The sequence below is a fragment of the Gymnoscopelus braueri genome (assembly GCF_963280865.1).
Source record: "Gymnoscopelus braueri genome assembly, chromosome: 16".
NCBI lineage: Eukaryota > Metazoa > Chordata > Actinopteri > Myctophiformes > Myctophidae > Gymnoscopelus > Gymnoscopelus braueri.
The window spans coordinates 27753614-27766849 of NC_137616.1; the positions used below are offsets into that span (position 1 = coordinate 27753614).

At 41.7% G+C, this 13236-nt stretch overlaps 1 protein-coding gene across 1 annotated transcript in view; it reads left to right on the plus strand.

Annotated features, from left to right (window-relative positions):
* stxbp5a (syntaxin binding protein 5a (tomosyn)) overlaps positions 1–11801 on the plus strand; it is a 129766-nt gene extending 117965 nt beyond the window's left edge. Inside the window, exons 19-25 of the mRNA XM_080452457.1 lie at positions 975–1037; positions 6298–6537; positions 7152–7515; positions 8631–8796; positions 9624–9735; positions 9924–10144; positions 10477–11801. Of these exons, the coding sequence (XP_080308583.1) occupies positions 975–1037; positions 6298–6537; positions 7152–7515; positions 8631–8796; positions 9624–9735; positions 9924–10144; positions 10477–10518 (1208 nt within the window). The 3' untranslated portion in view covers positions 10519–11801. The remainder of the gene's footprint in view (positions 1–974; positions 1038–6297; positions 6538–7151; positions 7516–8630; positions 8797–9623; positions 9736–9923; positions 10145–10476) is intronic.
* The last annotated feature ends 1435 nt before the right edge of the window (positions 11802–13236 follow it).

A 13236-nucleotide genomic window follows, 5' to 3' on the forward strand; every position in this document is an offset into this window, starting at 1 on the left:
TTCACAAGAGCAGACTCAAAATCTTCTTACCAAATGCATCTCATTCTAGACAAACAATGGTACAATGGTAATTAGCAGTTAATCTTAGTGATTAATTATTTTATATCTCACTTTGGGGCCTTTGGAGGGGCAGTTTTCGCGTTATTTTTGTTAGCAAGAAACTGAGGAAGATATGAAACACAAGTCTCCAGCCAGAATGAAATCTGGGATGTTTCAATTACTGTACAGCCTGATTTATACATGAACTTAGTTGCATGCATAAAGTCAAAGTCAAGTCATGCCAGTGTTAAACACCGAAAATAGACGGTCTACAAGCTCGCAACGCGCCGGTGTGCAGCAAGATGCGCAACCAAGTATATCAAATGATGTGGTCGACATACTATCCACTCATCTATACTGCAGTGGTTCTCAAAGTGGGATCCAGGGAACCTCAGGGTTCCTTGAGGGGGTTTCAAATGGCCCCTTACAGGTCTGTAGCTCTGAGAGTGTAACACGTGGAACCAAATGGACCCTCATGGGTCCATTTGGTTGCATTTGTACACTCAGAGTTATGGGGGTCCTTGAAATGAACCCAAGACCTGAAGCCGATTCTACAAATGTCTTCTAAATCCCAATGCCAACAGTATTCTGAAAAAAACATATGTTTCTATATCAGAGGTTCTCAAACCTTTTCATGTCAAGGACCCCCAAAGTGATATGTATTTGGCCGCGGACCCCCCCATCTCAAAATGTTTAGTTGCAGGGACCCCAAGAAGCAAAGAATAGAGTAAAAAATTTCGCTTTAAACCATATATATTCAAAAATTTGCACACATTTTCACAATTTTTCAAAAATAGCCAAAGTGTAAAATAATGCCTTTTAGCTCAAATCAAGAAATAACACAGATGTGTTCCAGGTCTTAATGGGTTAAAACGTTTGAGAACTACTAGCACGCCCCCCAGACTAACACTAACTTGTGTGTTCTGTGTTTCCAGGTCTGTGTGACATCAACGAGGGGTCCGCCACGTCAGAGGACCACTGCAAGTCCCCCACCTCAGGTAACCTGTCCTTCACTTCAGAGATTTACAGAGACAGAGACAGACATACAATATGAAAACGTATGGGTACACAGTAAAATCCTGATTGTTAATTTAACTCCCGTAATGGTCCATTTGGATACATTTGTACACCCTCTGCACTACAAATGCATGAATTAACATATACTTACTGTTTACATACAGTATACTGTATAACATATATTATCTTGATTTAAGACAGACAGTATATCTTTTTTATATCAGCATATATTTTTAAATTAAATAACATTTTGTTCTTAAAGGGAGTGTTGGTTCGAAGAGGATCTATTATTAGTAGGCTTGTACTTTTTTTTGCAGTATTTTATTGAAAGTATTGCTCTCCAAGGTTTAGGAAGAGTTGGAATGCAACAATTACAGTCCTTTTCCACTTACAGGCAAGTTCAGTAGACTGGAACGCAGTGCATTTGATTCAATGAGTTTCAATATCCTGGAATATGGAGATGTTAGCCATACACTCACTCAACGTCAGTCACTGTGATTATACATTGATGCCAGCTTAGAATTATAAAATGAACTGAGCGCTAAAACAGAAACAGCTGTCTGGACTAAACTATTAGTTTAATTTTTTTTCAGTATCAGTGTTAATATGCTGTTGTCTAGGAAGGCAAATGAATACTTTGTCTCTCACACACACACACACACACACACACACACACACACACACACATACACACATACACACATACACACACACACACACACACACACACACACACACACACACACACACACACACACACACACACACACACACACACACAACCTTTATGGATTTGTATTTTTCGCCTTAACATCATCAAACCTTATATTTATCAATTGGACATTTATAGACCATTCAAACTATACTAAACAGTGCGATGGTTTACACATTTTTCCAGTATCATTCTGTGATTTGTCAAGATGTGAATAAGCTGTGGTCTAGGATTTCATGCTGAAGGCAAACTTATACTTTGTCACATAACCCGTTCGGATAAGCGTTACTCGCCCTAAAGGCCGGCAGACCTTGTTAATCAATTGGACATTTATAGCTGCAGCTGCCTGTGTTGTGCTCCACTGTGGCACATTGCTCTAGTATATTTCCTAGAAAAGGAGCTTTCATCTCAGAGGATATGTTCAAAATAAGTTGGCATTCATAAAAAACCTGTTTGATTCTTGTCCTTCCACCTTAAATCAATTGACAAATTGTGGTCTGAACGTCTGACCCTTCCAGTACCCCACTGAAGTGTTAGGAGTGTTTTAAATAAGATGCTTCTTACTGTCAATTACTTTGTGTCAACAAAGGGCACATAACGGCATAGATCAATTTCTTTAGGGGGAGCTTGGCATTAACATGGAGTATAAAATAAGGAGCTTTTTGAAAAGTTCAGACAGAAAACATATCGAGGGAGGCCTCAACCCAGGCTCTATGACTGGTGCCTCCAGACTTTGGTCTAGCTGCATCTACATTATTCATAGTGGAGAGGCAGTAGATGAGATTGCCCTCCAGATCTCAGCGTGTGCCTCTCTCTCTAGCTTTAGGGGGTGATCACACTGAGACACGTCGCTACAGGCGCAGACGCCTCAAAAAAGCGCCTTGTCAAAACGGGCAAAACTGCGTGGTGCACCTGTGGAGCGGAACCTGCATGCGTAACCAGATGATCAAATAATGAATCAGTGGGAAAAAAGAATATCAAGCAGACAAAGCACAAACTGCATTTGCCATCCTCTCCCCGTTCTACAGTACCGGCATCAAAACAGGAAGGAACATTTTGACAGCACTGAAAAGTTGAGAATATTATTTAACTTTTATGTGCGTCTAAAACTGCTTGAAAAACACACAAGAGAGGAGCACATGCCAAGCGGGCCATGCCCTAGGAACACTTTCTGGTGACACTTTTCTAGTGACTTGTCTCGGCATGATTGGCCCTTTAGACATTATAAGGGCAATGTTTAGTTATATTTAAATGATACTGCTGTGATTAGTGCGCAGAATTTGAATTTTGTTTTGTTTGTCTGTCAAAGCTGTATGTAGACTTAATTTAACCACTCGAACCTGACTTACTTACTTACTTACTTATACTTTAGATCTGTAGGTTTTCACCTATAATGACATGTCCAAAACAGGGAAGCCAGGTTGAAAGTGGTTAACAAAATGATCACCAAATACTGTATGTATTTGGTGATCATTTGTATATTTTGTATATGTATAACTACTTGAACCCTAGCATCATATGTGAATATTCTACAAAAATGGCCGAACATTAGGCGAACATAGCAGATCTACAAGCTCACAACACATTGCAAGCGTGTCGCTTGTACAGTAGGTGTGAGCTTGTAGATCGGCTATCTTCAGCAAAGAAAAAATACAATAATAGGCCAGTGTGTAAAACCCTAGAAAAAATAATGTAAAAGGGATATTTCCATTCATAGCAGTGCGGTGTTCCATGGCAAACACAGAAGAGGAACTAATGAATCCATGGGGGCCTGTGTAAAGCCTTCGATATGAACATGCGTTGGTTAATGTATCCATAGCAATAAGTGTCATTGGTGTCCCGTGGTCGATAGGCCGTAAACATAGAAGTACAAACATGACCTATTCCTATTTTTACTCTTTTTTTATCTATGGTTAAACCTATACTAAACCAGAGAACGCAATGTGTAGTTTAACTCTGAATAATGTCATGGAACCATCATGGTAAATCATGGTAGTAATCTTGCTAGTGTGGTAAATAAAGCCCCAGGATGTTTCTAACAGCACATTTACTTTACTTCCCCACCCTCAAAAGTGTTGATGTCAAACAGCAATCTACAGCAGTTCTACAATGGAGGTGGTAGAGGAGGTAAGATGTTGTAGAACTGTTGTAGAGAAACTTGTCTGTCCACCGTTTTCATGGTTAACACAGTGGGAAGAAATAGACTAGAAACTGCACGCGCACAAACAAAGTTAGGCACACACACTGCATGCTACATGTATGTAGCACGAGTTTGTCACATTGTAAACGTGCCTGAGTGTGACATCTGTCGTGAACTGCTGCAAGAGTTTCCCTGCCTTCACCGTGAGTCACATGATTGGCTGTCTGTCTACACTACAGTACGATGACATCACAAAACGGAGAGATTTAAAGTCATTGGTCGAACCGCACCAGTGTTTTGTCTACCTCTACTCGGAGTTGAGGAACTAGGTTGCTCTAGCCATTTAAGTCACAAGGAAATAAATATCAATACATTTGAATAACATTTTTTAACTAAAGGTCGACTTGAAATAACCTGACAGTGCTTATGACTGTCTTTTCCACTGTCTACTTCCATCCTTGCTCACTTCCTGCTTCCTACTTCCTGTTCCCTGTTTTCTTGTTTCCTCGTTCATGGTGCATGCTCCTCTGGCATGAGGGTTCCTACTGAATGACCATTCTGTTTTGACGCGTCTCCCTCTCTTCCAGGGCAGTGCGTATGCGACCAGAGCTTTACCTCCTTTGTTTTGTCTGTCACAGCATGCCTCAGTGATTTACAGGGTCTGTCTTTACGCAGTGTCTCTTTGTCTGTGTAAAGCATTTTCGCTTCTCTGTAGTCGATGAAGCAGTCCCCAGCCAATTACTGTATTGCAAAGCTTCTTGTTTGTTTGTGTACCTTTTATCTTCTTCATGCACAACCCTAATCAAGTGGTAGTTAGCTAGCTTTGCATGGCATCTTGTATTAGCTTAGATGTCTGTTTGTAAAGAGGGATGTTTTCTTTTTTCCAGCAAGGATGTCACGGAAATTAAGTTTGCCTACTGAGCTAAAGCCAGACTTGGGTAAGCCTTAACTTCGTGTTTACAAAAACAAAAATTGTGAAATTGTTCTATTCACCCCAACTGGACTTCACCACATTACATCAGTCCAATAATGTCCAATATGAAGGTTGCTATGAACCTTAAAATTGTTGGAAATTTTGGAAAGTTCCACAATGCCACAATGAAACCAGATCCTACTTTAGCTCGACAGTGTAGAGCCTACTGAAGACACCCTACAGATTTAATAAAAAAAATTAAAAATCATTTAAAAATATAACAAATCTGATCTCAGCCGAAATACTTTGAATTGAACAAAGAATCTAATTAATTAATTTAATGTCATATTTTCCTGTGTGCTTTGAATTGAACTCACAGACTTCTCTTCTTTGACCACAGTGGGGTGTTCTACTGTAGGCCAATGGTGCCAAGTTAAACTGTCCTGCGCTTCATCTCACCACAAAGCCTTCCATATTGTCTGCTTCTTACTCTCTCTCTCTTTCATATTCCTCTGTCTCTTTCCTCTGGGTTCTTTTAAAATGTGTGAAATTTAAAACATATATATATATTTCTCTCCATTTAGGTGAACAGACATAAAGACCTCAATTCTGATCCACTAAAAGTACAAATACCTTTTTATTTTTTGTATTGAAGATGCAAGGAACTTCAAAGAAAGGTTTTTGACGGGTGAAATTAAGTGCCAAAAGGTTCACAATTCTTTGTGTAGTTGTATATAATTACGGGTTAGTTAAGTGCTGTTTGTTTGGGTAAGCTGTTATAATGAGTTTTTAAACTCTACACATTGTGTTCTTGGCACTGCTACACAAGAGTACAACTGAAAGGTTGTAAAATCAAAGTGACAAACATTTCCCAGGGGTCTGTGCTTTGTTTGCCAAGTCTTCCTGTCCATTTGCCAAATAACAATTAATATCACATGCGCTCCATCTGTCCCACAGATATAAAAACCAGCATGCCTTTTATATATTTACCTTTACCTTGCAACTGGAACCTCACATTCTTTGGGATTATTCTGTTTGTAAGGAGATAAACTCATCGCATCACCATTTTCAGTACCATATTAAGCCACATAATTATGGTCATAAACACAATATGGCTGTTTCACAGCTGGTATCATTAGGCTCTGATGGTACATTACATTTTGTAGAAGTTTTGAAAATGTCTGTTCATTGTCGCTGCTCACTTGAGTCAGTGTAAGCAAATGTATAAATTTATTGACCATTAACTTTTAACTTGCTCACATTGTTTTTATAAAAAGAAATTCAAATATTATTTGAATTAGCGCCTTGAATTCTTGTCATTCATCTGTCTAACCAATGTTGTTTTTCACAATTTTGTAAAAGTATATGCTCTATATCTGTCCTGTGTTCTCGATGCTTGTGGGTGCTTTACTTCTCTTTGTCTTCTCCGTACTGTCCTCCTGTCTGTATGTGCTCCGCGGGGTGCTAACCCACTAGACCACAGGGACAATTCTTTCAGCCGCTCACGCTCCTCCAGTGTCACCAGCATCGACAAGGAGTCGCGGGAGGCCATCACCTCCTTTTACTTCTGCGACACCTACACCCGTAAGGGCGACAGCACATTGACACCCTGCCTGTATGTGGGCACCTCCCTTGGCACCGTGCTGGCTGTGGCCATCACGTTGCCCCCTGCTGGGGAACAGAGGCAACTGCAGCCTGTCATCGCCTCACAGAGTGGTACGTTGGGGGGGGGGACTGATGAGAGGGAAGGTGAAGAGAGTTCAATAAATCCGCAGTCATTTTGACATGTAAACACAGGTGTACTACTTGGTCAGCTCCTGTACAGTTAACTTCACACTAGCACAAAGAAACACCTAAATGAAACACATTTACCTGTCAAAATGGTCTCTGCTAAAAAGGTCCATTGAACATAATATGTTTATTAGAAGAAGGTTGGATGTATAAAATGGAGAGGATTGTAAAAGATTTGTAAGATTTGTGCACGAATGCATCAATGTATTAGGGCTCGTACAGTATATGGGAGGAGTATATGGACAAAGATGCAACACAGATGCAATCTCTGAGTTGAAAATGTTTTTTTAGGGGGGGTTTTAAAGATATTGTTGGGGCTTTTTGGGCTTTATTTATAGTTTTCACTAGAGATATACAGGGAACAGCTAGGGAGAGAGAGATGGGGAGAGACATGCAGCAAAGTTCGTCGGGAACGGGACTCGAACCCGCGATGCGCTGTCAGGCTACATTGGAGCCTAGGTGCCCGGACTGCTACGCCAGCCGTCCGCGCACCCTGAGTTGAAATGTTCATGAGTGTCCCTTTTGGTGTCACCTGACAGGCACGTTGGTGCGGCTCAAGGGCAGCATCATGCGGATGTCTTTCCTGGACTCCTCGGGGTCCATCCTGCCCCCCGCCTCCGAGCCCTGGTACGAGCCCAACGTCACGGCTGACGGCGAAGAGCGCGTCCGCAAGCGGCGCCCCGTCTCCGTGTCGCCGACCACATCCCAGGACCTGAGCGAGAGTCTGTACGCTGTGGTGTGCTCAGAGAAACAGGCCGAAGTCATGTCCCTGCCCTCCCAGAGCTGCGTCTCCAAACACAACATCACGGAAAACTCCTTCATCCTGCGGGCCGACGTGGTGACGATGGGCACCGGCGTTTGCCTGGCGTGTTTCTGCGCCAACGGCCACATCATGACTCTCAGGTTAGAAAGATGGCCGCCTGTGCCGCTGACCGTGATGTCTTAGAGGCTTTTCCCATTATGCTGTTGTATGATGCGTTTGTTTGTTTGTTTGTTTGTTTGTTTGTTTGTTTGTTTGTGTTTGTGTGTGTGTGTGTGTGTGTGTGTGTGTGTGTGTGTGTGTGTGTGTGTGTGTGTGTGTGTGTGTGTGTGTGTGTGTGTGTGTGTGTTGATTTAACAGAGATCCTGTAAAACACACTCAGACAAAGTTATCAGTGTCTGATATACTCAACTCTGTTCTTCAAGGTTAAGTTAAAGCAAATATTGCGTGAAATAAAACACAACAGGAAGATCCATCACAAAGGAATTCCCAGATTGGCTTAAGCCAATATTAGCGAGGCACCAGGTGGCAAGTCTGAGACTTTGGCAAAGACAGATGAAATCAGGCCACTGTTGTGACAGGAAGAGGATTATTAGAGTATTTCATCAATTACAGATCTCCTTTTGTCCTGGCATTTTGTCAAAGTCAGACACACACACACACACACACACACACACAGACACACACACACACACACACACACACACACACACACACACACACACACACACACACACACACACACACACACACACACACACACACACACACACACACACACACACACACACACAGCAGGTTGATATCGATGCTGTTTAGTGATGGATACATGAGAGATGGATTTTGCATTATTCTACCCTTCAGTCTCATTCGTCTTCCCACTACTCTGGAGGAGAAACAAGGGCAGAGTGCAGTCTCCCATCTGGGTCTCTGGTTGGACAAGGACACCCAGGTGTCCCCCTGTCTCTATCTCTGACCGTGTGTATGTATGTGTGTGTGCATGCGCGTGTGTATAGTTATATGTCCTGAAAATCACATTATGTTCTTCTTCTTCTTCTCTAACTTCTTCTTCTTTTTATTTATTTTTCTTTCTCTAACTATAGCTACATTTTGGTGGCATTTTGATTGAGATGTCATCAACATAAACTGGGTGTTTCCTTTCTACTGTATATGAATATGAATGATAATAACAGTATATTAGCTTAGGGAGCTTATAGATCTGCTATTTTAAAAAAAATCTCTGTGTCCCTTGGTCCAGTTTGCCCGGGCTCAGACCGCTGATGGATGTGAACTACCTGCCGCTGACAGACATGCGGATAGCCAGGACATTCTGTTTCTCCAACATGGGCCAGGCCATGTACCTCACCTCCCCCACCGAGATCCAGAGGATCACGTACAGCCAGGAGACATGTGAGAACCTGCAGGTTGGTTCCGAACCACTGTAAATAGTTATAGCATTTATTGTTATTTTAGTTTGTCATTTGTATTCAATTCAGTTTCAGTTTCAGTTTTTTTTATTGTTTAAAAATGTTTAGTTTAGTTTTAGTTCATTATAATAACTAGACCATACCCGTGGGGGGATATGCGCACATGATTTGGCAACCCGGGAGCCAGTGAACACAAAAACGCTAATACACAGCTGACATTTGGGGAAAGCGAAAAACGGGCTTCGCTGTTCCGTGCACATGGTAATGGTCAATGGTTGTGTGCAAATTCAGATCAATTGCTCCAGCCACTGAGGAGAACCGGGCAGAAGAGATTTTGGCCTCACCACCCACACAGAGCTTCACACAGAGCTTTGTCGAATTATAGGAGGATAATAATACAAACTTTTTTTATAATAATAATAATAATAATAATTATTATTATTATTATGGGGATGTTTACAAGGAGCAAGATCTAAGAAATTCGCAATAGATATTACAATATAAACACAACACTTTATTAAGGCAATTGACAGACCATTGACTGACATCCCTGTTTCAATAAACATACAGTATGCACCAATGCCTGCTTATGCTTGTTTGACTAAATTGACAGACACTAAAACACATTTTCTGTACATTTTAATTTAATTTTATTTTTAGTATCGTTTCAGCTCGTTCGTTTTTTTTTTAGTAAATGTTTTCCACACCTAGTTTTTGTTTTTTGTTTCGTTTTAGGCAACTATAATAAATACTATTCGGAAAACACACAGTTATGATGAAACGTTACGGTCCAGGGCGATGTTTAATCTGTTCTTGTGTTCCAGGAGATGCTGGGAGAGCTGTTCACACCTGTGGAGACACCAGAGGCTCCGAACAAAGGGTTCTTCAAAGGTTTCTTTGGAGGAGGAGCACAGTCACTGGACAGGGAGGAGCTATGTCAGTCCAACACACAGGCATTCACTCACATCACAAACACAGTCAATTCTACACTTTAAGAGTTCAATTAACACTGTGAATTTTTATGGTGCAGTGAGGTCCAAATGCTGTCTTCTCTTACATGTTGTACTCTTCTGTTCATCTCTTCTGATCTCTCCATTCCTTCCTTCCTTCCTTGCTTCAACCAGTCAATGAGACGGCTGCCGGTAAGGCATCCAGGAGTCTAGCCCAGCACATTCCAGGCCCGGGAGGTATTGAGGGCATGAAAGGGGCAGCTACTGGCATAGCCGGGGACCTGGCACGTGCCCGGATAGCACTGGACGAGAGAGGCCAGAAGCTGGGCGAGCTGGAGGAGAGAACGGCTCTCATGATGAACAGTGCAGACAACTTCTCCAAACACGCCCATGACGTAAGAGGACAATGTCTCAGATATGATGTGCAATTGTTACATTTCACCACTAGGGGGCAGTATATCCATGTCCTGTATTGAGCCCTGTACTTGAGAATTACAGTAATTGATTCCCTGATTGTTTCTATTACAGTATGGCAACTTTGTAACTTTATTTGAAAGGTGCTATATAAATATAGATTATTATTATTATTATTATTATTATTATTATTATTATTATTATTATTATTATTATTTAAAGAGGTTAAAAAGCCTGCAGGAAATTGACAATTAGAGAATGTGCAGCTTAGTATTGAAAAGTTACTCTGCAACACTTTGCTCTGTGTTACCAGATGATGCTGAAGTGCAAAGACAAAAAGTGGTACCAGTTCTGATCAGAGAGGAGGAGGGGTCGGGTGAAGCTCCAATGGACGCAAAGGTCGCCTCTCAAACCACCATCTCATTTCGACTTGACGTTGCTCCCCCCTCCTTCTCTCAGTCCATCTCATCATCCAGTCCCGCATCAAAAACCCCTTCTTCTTCATTGGGACACATTGGGATTCTCTTTACTAGCACAATGTTGAATTCTGTTCTTACCTCAGTCTCTGGGTGGAACTGAGGAGCGGACCTGGACAGAAAGGACAACCTCTGAGGGGAGCAAACAAACAGTGTCCTGTTCTTTGTTTTCGTTTTTTACGTTCTCGTCTGAACTGTTGGTTTGTCTGTTCAGCCTCTGCTCTGACGTAGCCGGTTGGCAGCCAGAGCACCAAGAAGCTTGTCCATTCATTCATTCGCCGATAGCGGTCTTTTTGCTGTTGCCTCTGCTCCGAAACGCATCGGGGAACCGGTATTTCAAACAGACGAACACAGCTGGAAAAAAAAAGAAAAAGAGAGAAACAAATGATTCAGAAGCGACGACTAACAAAAAAAATATTAAAATGTAAAAAGAAAGGGAAAAAATTATCTATATACATAACTATATATACATACATAAATCTATATAAATGAGCAACACTGTATCCACTTCCTACTGACAAAAGAAAGGGGGACTGCTCAAAAAAGGAGACTCGGGGTAGGCGGGCCAAAGGAAGCACTATTTGGAGAACCACAGGAAGTGATGTCACAGTGACGCCTCCTCTATGCAGAGCGTCACCGGGGGGAAAAAAAGCAAGTCATTTTGATGTTCATTGGATATCTCCTGTTCTCGCTCAACCTTAAGACTTTCCCCATCTGCTGTATCGTACAGACTTTCATATCACGACCATCATTACCAACAGTATACGTGTTTTGATTTCCATTTTAATACCATTTCTCAATTTCTTTCTGGTTTGGTTTAGCTCTCTCTCTCTCTCTGTATTAATGGTAAATCTCTTATTTTTCTATTGTTGTGAAAGTGACTGATATATTTTGATTTGTTGCAGATTGTGTTTTATTTGTGTGGCTTTTGTCAAACAACCTCACATTCATTTCTCCTTATGAAAAGGGCTGGAATCTATAATGGAGGGCAAGGATTTAAAAGGCATATATCATTGAGCACTTATCACCACACGGCAACATCTGACCTTTCAGATATCTCAAGTCAAGATCTTATCAGCCGCGAATAGTTCCTTGTGATACCTGAGGTTTTAATTTATCAACTTATATAAGATGATGTTATACCTGCCTCCCTCACCCTCTAAATGCCATAAGCATCAAGAGTTTGTCTTTGTGTGCGTGTGTGTGTGTGTGTGTGTGTGTGCGCGTGCGTGCGTGCGTGCGTGCGTGCGTGCGTGCGTGCGTGCGTGTGTGTACAGTGTGTGTGTGTGTGTGTGTGTGTATGTGTGTGTGTGTGTGTGTGTGTGAAATGCTGACAAGCTCAGTGTTGAGTTGACACTGATTGTCCAGCCATATATTTTGGCTTTTTCTTTTTCAGGTGTTTCCAAATGGACTTAAATCCTGGAGTGCACATCAATATGGAGATTATATACACATGGGTAGAAAACCTATTTATGTGTGTTCATATATATGCAGGATTCTATGTAAATTATATGGATGTACAGTCCTTTTATGGCATACATTTCAGAGCATATTTTTGTTGTTTTCCCTTGACAATTGTCTGTATGAGAACGTGTGTGTGTGCGTGTGCGCGTGTGCGTGTGCGTGTGTGTGTGTGTGTGTGAGCCTGAGCGGTGTGTTGAAATGTATTTATTGATGTACAAGAGACACTGTGGTGTGTGTTTAGTGTCAGGAACTTCTGAAGCGTTTGCTGTTCACCAGTATCTCCTTTTAGTTTCCCATATCGGTAGTAGAACTCAAAATGGGGTGCATTTCTCCTTTCCGACATGTCGCCTTTCCGACGTTGACGAACCCTATACCTAACCCTAACCCTAACCATAACCGCACGCGGAAGCCACTAGTCGGAGTGGTGAGATGTCGGAATGGAAGGAGCACCCCCTCAAAATGTGGTGTCTCTCACAGCGTCTGCCAAGCTTGTATCCGTTCTTCTGTACATAAGTAAATAGTTTGACAATCTAAGACCAATTGGAAAGTAAACATTGAAGTTGCTTAAGCAACACAAGAGGACAGTGGCCATATTTTTTCCGACGCCAAAGAATTACTTTAGATCTTTTGTTGAATTGTGTCATCAATAAACTTTTCACTGCGTCCAGTCTCCAAATCAGACATTATGGGTTGGCATGGCAACCATAATATTTTTGGAAAATGTGCATTAATTACTTGGGCAAGGTAGGAAATATCAACACATTAGGTAGGAAATATCAACATGATTTTCCTTCTGGAAGTCCGTCGCATGACTGTCACTTGCCGACGAGAACTGATTTACTGGCGATGCAACACATAAGCTTGTAAATCAATTTGTTTTTGGCAAGGGACACCATCATGCAGAGCAGGCTAAATTAGGCATTCAGCTTCCCCAGTTTGAGTGGGGGGAGGACATGTTTTGAAATGGGCCTTGGCCGTGCGTTGTATGCCACAATACTGTAGTCTTCATAATGTGATGTTTGGACAAACTTTAGGCAGTCTAACCAACTGCACCATTCTACTGCAGCTCAACCACAACAGTATTTCATTGTGTTCAAGTGTGTGTACAGTATGTGTGCGTCTGTCTGTGTGTG